At 42.8% G+C, this 12,119-nt stretch overlaps 1 protein-coding gene across 3 annotated transcripts in view; it reads right to left on the reverse strand.

The window, feature by feature from the left end:
- Nucleotides 1-12,119, reverse strand: part of ARFGEF3 (ARFGEF family member 3) — a 174,567-nt gene that overhangs the window by 67,341 nt on the left and 95,107 nt on the right. For all 3 annotated transcript variants that reach the window (XM_037045661.1, XM_037045659.1, XM_037045658.1), the window contains 3 exons: nucleotides 6,716-6,820; nucleotides 5,542-5,872; nucleotides 323-435 (listed from right to left, as the gene is read on the reverse strand). In XM_037045661.1, the coding sequence (XP_036901556.1) occupies nucleotides 323-435; nucleotides 5,542-5,872; nucleotides 6,716-6,820 (549 nt within the window). The remainder of the gene's footprint in view (nucleotides 1-322; nucleotides 436-5,541; nucleotides 5,873-6,715; nucleotides 6,821-12,119) is intronic.

A 12,119-nucleotide genomic window follows, 5' to 3' on the forward strand; every position in this document is an offset into this window, starting at 1 on the left:
CTAAAGTGTATCCTATAACTAAAGAAGGACTCGTATAGCTACTGTAATTAATTCAGAAAGTTTTTCCCTAAAATAACCCCAATAAATAATTTTTGTACATTTCATTTTGTACACTGGGTTTTTTAAGTCAATGTGAAAAATTGTGTGAGTATAATAATTTGGGATATGACGTGTCATATGGTCTGTGGGTACATTATTAAATAGTCACATTTCATATAGTGTAGATTCCTAACATTTCAGAGATTTCGAAACAAGGCTAAGAGTATTCAAAGAAGCAGTCTTTGCTAAGCAACATGGACCTAAAAATGAGAATGCATCATACAGTTTGAGAAGGTCCAGATGAGACTTTCTTTTTGAAATTGATCTTTTCCTGGTCTCGGGTTCAGTGGAACTGGGTCCTGCCAAATCGCAGAGACGCTGCGGGCTCCCAAGTAGCTGTAATAAAAAAGGGGGTGGGGTGGGGGATAACGGAAAAGTGAGCACCACAAAGCACAAGGTTTTAAAACTGTGAGATCCAACGAACCTGTACTTGCTCCACAGAGCGATACACTCTGAGGAGAAGCTAAACCTTAATAAAACTGAGCTGGGTGATCTTCTTGACACAGAGTACACATGGGGTTCCCAGCTCCCCATTTCAGGGCTGGCTTAGACCGAGAAAATGCCTGATGACTGTTTCACACTTTTTATAGCACAGGATGCGAAAGCACTTTCATCAGTGCTCCTCATTGAGGCTGACCTGGAATTTAACTGTCCTATACTATACTGTCTCAGTCTTATTTTGCTATCATGTTGGCTAACTTTTAAAAAAATGGGTTCACGAGTATTCCCTCTTCCTACTCTCTGAAAAAGTTCATGTATCAGAATTACTCATTCCTTGAATGTTGGTATAACTTCTTTCTAAATCTATATGGGATCAATAATTTTTTTCTAATGGAAAGATTTTAACCACTGATTCAATTTCTTTAAAGTTAATGGGACCATTTAAGTGCTCAATTTCTTCATGAGCCAGCTTTTTAAAGGTTGTCTTGTTTCTTAGGGATTTATCAATTTTATCTAAATTACCAAATTTCCTGGACTACAGTTGTCTTAATACCTTCTTTAATGTTTATAACATCCATAGTTATGTGTATCTTTTCATTTTTATTTTACTTGTTTTTATTCATTTTAGACTATTTGATTGCTTTTACTATGAGTTTTTAAATTTTCTTAGTCTTTTCAGAGTCCTGGTATTTCTTGCTTTATTGATTTACTACATTATATTGTTTTTTTATCACATAACTTTCTGCTTTTATCCTTATTTTTCCTCCCTTCTGCTTTCCTTTAATTTAATTTGTTCTTCTTTATCCAACTACCTAAGGTAAAGAGTTGGGACATTAATTTAAGGCTATTTTTTAATATAAGCAATTGAAGCTATAAATATCCTTTTATGCACTGCTTTGGCCACATCCTACCAGTTCTCATGCATACAATTTTCATGATTGTTCAGTATTAATTTTTATTCCTATGTGGTAGACGTTTTTAAGGAAAATTTCTATTTGAGGCTAATTCAAGAACAGAGTGATTAATTAAGTATTTTGGAACAGATGTCTACGCCTATGTCTATTATTTTCAAAGTGAATTACATTCGCAGGGAAGGTATTTTAAGTCAAAAGAGTCGCATCTGAAGGGGCACTCTTCCTCTTTCCATATTTCTTTTTACCCCAGAAACTGGGAACTTCTACCCTCCTGGAGGCACAGAACTGAAGCTTCCACTTTTCTCTTCACATTATATTTCTTTGACATTGAACCTTGTCCCTCTCCTGCGTACACACACACACACACACACACACGCTGCCAGGCTGGCATCCAAGCAAAGTGGCTGGGCCTTCAGCTCTTGCTAGAAGGGTAAGTGCCTTTCAGAGGGAATGGAGGGGAAATAATACCTTCTTAGAATCCATTACATTCTATAATCTAGCTTTACCGGTAATAAATTGGATTATATAAATTCCCACATTAATCTTGTACTTATTACTCAGTTGTTTCCAAATCAGAAGGGAAATAGGACTGAATAGTTAGACTTCTGAAGAACCCTCGACAAATACCTAAAGAGAAGGATGGTGTGTTTAATATCAGCTTCTTTGGCAGGAATGAGGGACATGCAATCAGTGGTCGGGTGTCACAGGTCCGACCTAAAGCCGAACTGTGGGAGAGAGAAAAGGGAGCCAGGTGTGCTTTTTGATTACTGTTCATTATTTTTTGCAAAAGCGAGAACAGAAAAGAAAATATCCTTTGAAAAAAATAACTGGCCTATGTGTCTTTGATTAATAGGCACACAGTGTGCGGGCAGAAGGACAAATTACAAAGAGAACAGGAAGTAAGGCACCAAGCATCCAACAGGCTAAATGCTAAACAAACATCCAGGGGGCCCAGTGGTTTCCTTTGTGTGCGGAAACCCAGCCCATTTCGGTTCCTAGGTTACCAATCCTCCCGAATTGCTAGTGCTGTCACAGTAAGTGGAGGCGCTGCGTTTCAGAACAACCTGGCCCAGGTCAGTCTGCTGTGCTCACTGGGTAACACTGCCTGGCCACGCTACTCAGGTGCTGGTGCCTAATTCCAGCCTTGCCGTGCAAAATAACCCTGGGAAACTAGAACATCTACAAAAAGGGGGAAAACGCAACTACTTTCCTTTGAGTAATAAAGAAGCTATTTAAAATGCATCTAGATGCCTACATACCCTGTGGGCAAAGTATTGACTTAGCATGCAGGTATCAGGTGGCTCTACTGTGGGCAGAAACAACTCCAGTGCCTGTCAGCTTTGAGGGGGGAAGAAAGGTCGCTGCTGCTTACAAAACACCCTCTTTGTAGATAGGCTGTTCTCGGTTCTGCCATAGTCATAACATATTAAATGCTTACTCTGATTCAAGCATTGCTGTGCCAGGTACCCAGGGAAACACACACAAGCAATATATACAAAAATATATTTCAGAGATGAGATGTTTGGTTCACACTGAACTGTGAAACAATCAGTGTGTCGCTACATATAACCAATTGTAAGTGGGGGACATGGGCTTTTACAGCAGAGCAAAATCAGTGGTCTGACGCAGTGGACCCATAAAGGAGGAGGATTTTGACAGCAAAGAGGCAGCTGTATTTAGAACCCCAGGCTCCTGTTTTAACTACTGCTCACAAGGACTTGGCGGAAGTAACAACCCCTCATGAAGCCTTAGTTCTCCATCTGGAAACTGGGCAGACCACCTTCCTAAGGGGGATTGTAAATGAGTTAATCTGAGGTGCCAGCCATGTCTAGCCTGTTGTAATCAACCACCCAACTCTGACAAGTGGAAGAGGCTAAGAGGACCCAGGGAGCGGGAGTCTGAACAGAGGCAGGACAGTGGGAATTGAAAAGAGGAGACTCGGTCAGAGGGAAAAAGAGTGATCCTGGTAAAAGATGGGAAATGAAAAGAAGACAAAACAGTCTAGAAACTGAGCAGAGTCATTCAGACTTGAGAGGCAGAAAGGAGCCATTAGAGAGTGGCAAAATTGTCAAAAGTAGTGATTTCTGAACTTGAGTCCGGAAATACAGAAGGAAGATGGCAAGCAGGAGACAGATGAGCTAGATCCGGTACACTGCTCTGGGCAGGTGGGAGTGAGGGCTACTCCAGTCTCCATGCTTCGTTCTTCTCCTCCTTAGGGTAGCAATAAGTGCACCAAATATTTGTTTAGCACTTTATTCTTACAATGTGCTTATACGTAACGTTTATACAAACGTTATCACATTTTGACCTCGCACCCTTTGGAATATTACTACTATGTACAGATGAAAAAAATATTACTACTATGTACAGATGAAAAAATAATTTAGCTACTATAATGTAGGTGGCGACTTACACAGAGAGAATTTGAACCCTGGCTCTTAAACTTGGGCTTGTGAAAGGAGTCACTGATCTGGCCGTGGCCAAGGAAGTCCTAGAATCATTTGCATTGTCAAAGTCAAGTCCAGTAGTAAGTGTGGTAGAGAAAATGACCACAGGTTTAGGCTCAGAAAGACTAGAGTTTGCATCATTTCTCTCCCTCTTTGTGACCTTGGACAAATCATTTGACTCTTTGAAGACTTAGTTTCTTTGCCAGAGGGAAAATTCTTTTTTCCTGATTATCACATATCTACTGGGAGGGATGTCCAGTGGAATAAAATTCTGGGCCTCTCTTCTCTCCTTCTCTCAGTTCTTGCCAGTAGAGGGGTAGTCTCTGATCTGACTGGTGAATTCAACAGAAGGAACTGAGCATGTGTGGCTAGCTTCTTCCTCTCCCTTTTTCTTGAAGATCTGCCTATTCAGAAAATATCCACTTCTACTCCCCAGGTTACAAGCTTAACAGGCAGGGCTGGATCCCCAGGGGAGGGCCACTGCTGTCTGGATGGTGACAAAGTAGTCTAGTCTCACTTTCCAAACTATACTGTGTTCACCAACCTTTGATCAGTTATTAAAGCTGACCCTTTGATCTCCATTGCCTCCATCATTGTTGAAACAATGATGCTCAACATTGCAAAGTCATCTTGAATACTAAAGCAAATGTACGTGAAGTGCCTGGCATATAGTAGGCGAGAAATGAAAAGTGGTTATTAGTGTGTGCCCACAGATTTTCTTAACCAGCAGTTAACTCTGGTTCACTTTTACATCTTTAGAAACGCTGGGTCAGAACTTTCGTTATTCATTACTGTCACATCTCATTACAACACCACCACGAGGCATTTCAAATTAAGCTTTCCAGGAATGGTGAGTGGCAAATGTTGCTTCAAATAAGTGAACCATCATCAACAAGGGAACCGTGTCACTGTCGTTTCTGGGGTTAGGTACCAAGAGCAAATGCAATTTGACTTTTACAAACTAGTTTGCAAATACAAAAACGTTGATCACTTTTTTTGTTAGTTGAGAGAAAGCAGATAAATCTCTGTTTAAAGTACCTTCAAAATAACCCCAATTCCTCCTCAAAGCCAGGCAGAGGCACACTGGGATGATTCGTATAGGCTGGGCAACTTTTACCTTCTCACTGGGGTCACGATGCTTGGGAGATAGGAGGCCCTACAAAGGGATGGGGCAAGAGCTTCCTTTCACTAACCAGAGATTAGTAATGCTCTTTTTTGGATAATGTACAACCTGGGCATAAAATTTTGAAATCCAGTTTTGGCAAGCTGAATAAATATATGTATCTGCACAAATAGCACTTAAGGGAGCAGAACGAAATCTAGCCCAGGGCTCAGTTAGATGCACGCAGTTTAAATTATCAAATGGCTCTGCATCAGCGAGCACTTACCCACCGCTCCTGATGCTGGCTCCCAACACACACACACACACACACACACACACACACACACACACCCACACCCCCCCCCCCCCACCCAACCAACCAACCCACCCTAGAGAGACTACCTGTTACAGGATACAGTGTGGGAACAATCAAGTTCTAGCAGGTGAATGGCGAGCACTTTCTGAGGGCCTCCTGCCTGCACAACACTGTGCTCAGATGCCCAGGCCGGCGCCCCGGCATTCTTCTGTGCATCCCTACCTCCTTCATTACTTTGATGGCTTCCACTCGGTGCTGGGGTGGGGGATAGAGCAGCACTCGGTGATAGAGGGACTGGAGCACGGGCTTCATGGAGTCCACTGACCCCACCAGCCGGACCAGCTCAGCAGCAACGTAGTAGATGGTCCGAGCCACAGGCCCGCTCAGCGCAGGCGCAGTGGAGGAGCAGCCGGAGCCCCGGCCGTGGTCAGAAACTCCAGGAGACGCGGAGTCCGAGTCCACGCCGGCACTCGGGCTGCTATGAGCGGAGGTGATGGTTTTGTCATGAATTGGATTCCCCAGGATCACAATGAGAGCAGGGCAAAGGTTTTTCCTGGGAAGAGATGGGGAGAAAAATAAGTTTCACTACAAGCCAAAGGATCAAACGTAAATACTACTGAGTGCAAACACCCGACGCCACACAAATGACTATCAAGTTGGGTTTTTACTGCTCCATTTTTTGGTTATGTCCTGCCCCAGTTTTCCATATCTCTCCATCATGGCTGGGCATATGAATAAAATACTTCTTCTCATAAGTCAAGCTAGGGTTAACTAAAGAAAATACCATGAGAAGCATTAAGAAATCATCTTGCATAAAGAAATAGAGTGAAAATGTGAAATGGCTCAGAAAGTTTCATTATACTATAAGTAACAAAATTATTTTGAGAAGTTAATTTAAAATTCTGACACATGTCATTCACATTCCTCCCTGTGGATAAGCCCAGGAACCCAGAGCAGCCAGCTGGCTGCCTGCAGGCCCGTCACTTGTGTGAATCTCTGACTGTGACTAAGTGACTAGTATTCAAGTTGAAATGGAGAATGTACCAAGAATAATGTCCAGAATCTCTTGCCCACCCCCTGCATAACTTTCTGGAGCCTCGATATGCTTTTAAAACAAATAAATGACTTAAAAAACAATCTCCTAGTTTCTGAGTCTTGTGCTCTTATGATGTAAACGAAATGCGAAAGGGCCTTGGAGGCCTCCTTTGTTAAAATGATCATCAGTGTCTCCCTGGTGCATGTAAGCAAAGCGACTTCCCTACTTCCCCTCAAAAACATTCACCCACAGAGGAAACCACTGGAGGGGTCACGGACGCTCTGGGAAGCGACGCATGGACACGGCTGGAAGGAGAGAGCCCCTCGGGTTGGCGTGGGGGCCGCGAGGGTGGGTGCTCACCAGATCAGGTCAGCGAAGCCTCTGTGCAGGTGCATGGAGGTGGAGGAGCTGCTGAGCACGGACAGAATGCACTCCAGGTACAGAAGCTGCAGCTGCTGGCTGTCACTGCAGAGGGACACGGCCATGACAAGGCATGATTAGGGAGGTGGCAAGGACAACATTCGGCAAACGTTAGGCATTACAGAAATGTTAATTTTGGCGGCGCTGTTAGTGTTATGGGTTGAATTATGCACCCCCCCCCAGAATGTGACCTTATTTGGAGATAGGGTCTTTATGTAGGTAATCAAGTCGACGCAAGGTCACTAGAGTGAGCCCAAATCCCATATGACTGGTGTCCTTCTAAAACGAATAAATTTGGAGACAGAGGAATATAATGTGAAGAGACATAAGAAGAAGGCAGCCTTCTACAAGCCAAGAAGAGAGGCTTGGAAGAGATCCTTCCTTCCCTGCTCAGAAGGAACCGACTCTGCTGATACCCTGATCTCAGACGTCTGGCCTGCAGAACTAAGGGACAAGAAATGTTTTCTTAAGTCACCCAGCCTGTGGCGCTTTGTTAAGGCAGCCCTAGCAAACTAGCACAGTCAGGGTGATGTTTTATTACTGAACTTACTCTTCAGGACAGTTTTGGATCTACAGAAACACGGAACATGAAACAATGTTACCATCCCTCACCCCTACACACAGTTTACCTATTATTAACACCTTGCATTCGTATGGCACATTTGCTGCCAGTAATTAACAAATATTTATTAACTAAGTGGCACAGTTTATTCCTGAAATTTTAATTCTTAGTATGTTCAATTATGTAAATGTTTCAATGGTCAATGCTTTACTAACTTGCATTTGACCTTTCTTCTTTATTTTTGAGGGTAATGTGGTTTTTCAATGCACACATTATTTTTCCCAAAATTACTATTATGGTCCTGCTTAAAAGGTCTATATAAAAAAAAAAACAACAGAGAACTTTACAAGATGCACATTCTTACACTCAGATTGAGTTGGCTGCCTAAACTACCAGAATTAAGGAAGAATTTAATGTTCAAGGACACAAATATATAATAAATACTTCTAAGAGATTTCATTCAGAAATCTTGAGTGCAATGGAAATGTTCAGAAAAAGGAGAAACTTTTTAAATTTTTTTATTTTTTATTGATTATACCATTAGTTGTTCTATTCCCCCTCTTCATTCCCCTCCACCCGCAAACTCCCCCCTCACCATTCTCCCCCCCTTAGTTTATAACCATGTGTCTCAAGTTCTTTAGATTCTATATTTCCCCTACTACTCTTGCTCTCCCCCTGTCTATTTTCTACCTATTGTCTATGCTATTTTCTGTACCTTCTTCCCCCTTCTCCTCCTCCCACTCTCCTGTTGCTAACCCTCCATGTGTTCTTCATTTCTATGGTTCCGCTCCTGATCTAGCTGCCCTCTTGGTTTGCTTTTGTTTTAGGTGTGGTTGTTAATAACTGAAAAAGGAGAAACTTATTTTAAAAAACAATTTTGGATATCTCTCCTTTCTCCTGATTTGCAGTAGATAAATGTCAAAAGGAAGCTTAATGCCCTTAACAATTCAAGTAAGTCCCAGGAGAAGGCAGCAAAAGGAAAAGGCAAGACCAGTGATACTCAGACTAGAAACTTAAAGAGACAGGAAGGGAGCAACGTTAATATCAGACTGTCCCGAAGCCCAGAAGATTCCATCCATACAGCTGCCAAACTGGGCAAGGCTGTGTAGCTGTGAGACAAAGGGTCATCAGATAGGGACTGGGGACCCCTCGTTTAAGTGCCTTAAATACCTTGGTGGAATGGCTTCGTAAAAATAACATTATGCTTTAAAACCAGTTGGCAAGTTAGTTGACAAGCTCCAGCCCAAGGGCAAAATCCTGCCATAGCCTGTGAACTGAAAAAGATTTTTATGTTTTTAAAGAGTTATAAAACAAAACCAAACCAAAAAAATTAATGGGAAACAAAGACATCATGTGGGCCTTTACAGAGAATGTTTGCCGACTCGCAGGTCTCCCTTGACCAGAGAGAACTGTACAATGATTGAAACAATGCCATTCTTTTGAAAAATAGAATCCCACTTCAGTTTGGATGTACTGTACAACGCCCTGAGGGTAGAAGAAGAGAGGGGTCAAGGCTGGGTCTCCATAGAAATTCTTATTCGTAGGGGCAAGAGGAAGGTGGTGGCTGGGGAAGAGGAAGAAAGTCAACACAGGAGTAGCCGCTCTTGGGCCAGGTATGGACTTGGCGCGTCTGTACGCCTGCACCGCAAACTTCCCCACACTTTTGAACGGAACAGTTCCTGGTGGGAAACTGCATGTTCCTCACTCCTGTGGGACTTGAGAGAAAAGCACACAGAGCACTGCGCAGGAGGTGCCACAAACGAGTAACGGGACATGAGGCTCCACGAGAGCTAGAGCAGTGGCGTCTGACCCTCCTTCGATCCAAGGAAAATTTCCAAGGGAAAAGTACCTCAGTAGAGACCTAAAGAGCATGGGGTGCCGGGGAGAGGGTGTGTTCAAAGCGTGGGCGGGGGGGCAATGGGGTGGTCATGGCTGGAGCACAGTGCACGAGGGTGTCACCCGTGGGACGTGCAGCTGGAGAGGTGGGCAGGGGACAGACCAGAGAGGCTCTTGTAGGCTGTGCTAAGATGCCTGGACTTTATTCTGCAAGTAGGAGTGACATGGCCAGATTCCTGTCTCAGAATAGTCATTCTGGATGCTGTACAAATGAACAGATTGAAGATGGCAACACAGACGGGCCCTAACTTCGATGATAAGCCATGTTTTGAAAATCAGTTCTGAAAGGACTGCCTCTGCTATAGTCCCAGGCTAGTCTTTCTGACCCATTTCCTGCTCAGTATTAAGAAAATAATTATGAAATGCCCCAACTCAAAAGGGTCTCTTTATCACTTAACTGTCAGACTAGCATCACAAAACTAAAATAATTATAGATAATAAAAATTCTCAATTTCTGGAATCACTAGGAATAAACCTATAGAAAAACTAGGAGCTGTCAAGGTTCCTATGAGTATCTGCAAAGTGACAATATGCGTATCTACAAAGTGCGGCGCAGCAACCCCAAGGCATCAGACTGGATGACAGGGAGAATGCATTGCCAAGGTAACTGGCCTGGGAGTCTCCTTGGAGACCGAATGTGCCAGCTTTTCTGTGGATTGCAGCAGTCTGGAAAAATGGGTGCTTCTGACCTTAAATGAGTCATATCAGTAGAGGAGCAGTTTGAAATGCAAGCACCAACCACACATGCCCCTCTCCAAATGCACAAAGACATGTGCACGGTGTGTGCATGTGTGTTTCATGTTTGTCTGTCTACAGCCAGACAAACATGGGGTGCGCAAGGCAGAAAGGAAGACTAGAATCCAGTCAACTCTTTCAAAGCACACTAGGGAAAAACCTGTCTATTTAAAAGGAGTGTGAGTTACGTTGTCTGGTCTTTTGTTTGAGTGTTTCTTGGCTGGCAGGCTGAGTATCGGCTGGTCTCACTTTCTGCTCATCTCTGAACTTCCTCCCAGGCACACGGTCCACAGAGAACAACTCTCATGAATGGACCGGGGGATGTGAGGGTAGAGCCATGGCCTCTCCCAGCAAGGCTTCTGCCAGGCAATCAGGCAGCATGTTCTGGATCTCTGGAATTCTTAGAGTTTTGTCTCATCTTGAACCATTTTGACTTGGCTTCCACTAAAAACAATTCAAATTTAGGTAGCAAGAGGAGGGAGGGAATGAAGCAACTGTGTAAGGAAGAGAGTGGAATGAGAACACATGAGGTGGACACTTGACCTTGCCTTATTGATTCTAAGACAGGTTGGGTACAGATCCCTCTCTGACACTGTACTGGGAGGAGTGGTTGGCAGGGGATGAAGAGAGAGAGAATGAATAAATCCCTTCCTAAACCCAATTATCCTCCCCAAAATTCTTGAATTTAAATCTTGTGTAACTCAAGTTGCCTAATATAGAATTCTATAAATACCACATCTGTAAGGTATGTGAGTTATTCCAAGTTCCTGAATGCAGTTTTCAGGATCCTCCTGAGACCGAACATGTCATGAACACACACCCCTATAGAGCTAAAGCCCTATGAGGAATTTGAGCTTTGATTTTAGAAATGGTTGTTGAGGGGAAGTACTGGTTATAGCATGATTTCAGAGAAAAAAGATATTTAGATGGCAAGAGATGTGTCAAGTTTAGCTAGTAGAAATACAAGGAGTTGAGGAAGTAAAACTCAGAAGAAATTGTAAGGGGAGTGAAAACTTAACCAGGAGAGCTAACAGAACCAGCCGAGTGGCAGCAGTCAGGAACACGGTGCCACCTGGCCAGGTGGACTTAGAGGTCTGCCATTTAAACTGTACTAAGCATGCTGCACCCCCAGCTTCTCTGGCAATAGGACCCCCATCTTAGGGTAATGGAGTCGTGATGGAAAACACCAGATTCAAACAAGGCGAGCAGCATCCAGAGGCAGAATTACTGGAGAAGTGCATTGGAAAACCAAGCAAGATGATGAGAACCCTATAAGAACTATGAAGCTCTAAATAACAATATGCTTGAAGTCTCTGTGATCCGATGTCTAATCAGAGACCCTAGAAAAACACATACATGTCACATGAGTTATTTTCCCCATTTAAAGCCAATTCTCAACTCATATGGTTCAGAAATGTTTTCTTTTTTTTTCCGTAACTGATAGAAATCTACAACTTTTAATTTCTAATCTGTGTGTGTATTGCGATGTATTTTCCTAATGATCTACAGTCAAATTTATGACGCAAGAAGCTCAATGTTCCTAACTGCATCATAAACCAGAATTACCACCGGCTATGCTGAAAGCAAGCAAAGAATTTAGGCAAATGCTTACCAAGTCGTTCTTACATGTGAGGCACTGTGCAGTGAAAAAAATTCCACTTTTACCAACCAGTACATTTTAGAGGATGTCAACGATAAATGCTTATAATAACTACAAAGGCACAGACTTGGGCTGTCCCAGGCAAACCAGGTCACGTGCTCACTGTATGGACGGCGGTCCCTGTAGCTGATATCAGAGCCATCCAGGTTGTAAAGAATCATGAACTTAAAGCCCTTGCTGGATCTGGCTGAAGACTTTTTCCTAAGCAATAAGCAAAGATACATTTTAGATCTATCATTTGTAGACCCGTAGACTTAGTCTGATGGCTGGTTTTGAATTAATAATGTCATAGTCATCACGAGCTCCCCAACTATTATAGCACTTAAAAGCATTAAATTTTTCCCTTAGTTCATTATAGAAAATAGTTTACATAGTTTTCCCTATGTTCACTACTCAAGAAAAATAAAATGTTTAGAATATTGGTTTTCCTTCTCCTGCAAAGTAGTAAACATAAACTTTATATTTTTCAAGGTTTTAGTGGTCTTTGTTCT

This window comes from Sturnira hondurensis, unplaced genomic scaffold (assembly GCF_014824575.4).
Source record: "Sturnira hondurensis isolate 20B ecotype Veracruz unplaced genomic scaffold, ASM1482457v3 Scaffold0004474, whole genome shotgun sequence".
NCBI lineage: Eukaryota > Metazoa > Chordata > Mammalia > Chiroptera > Phyllostomidae > Sturnira > Sturnira hondurensis.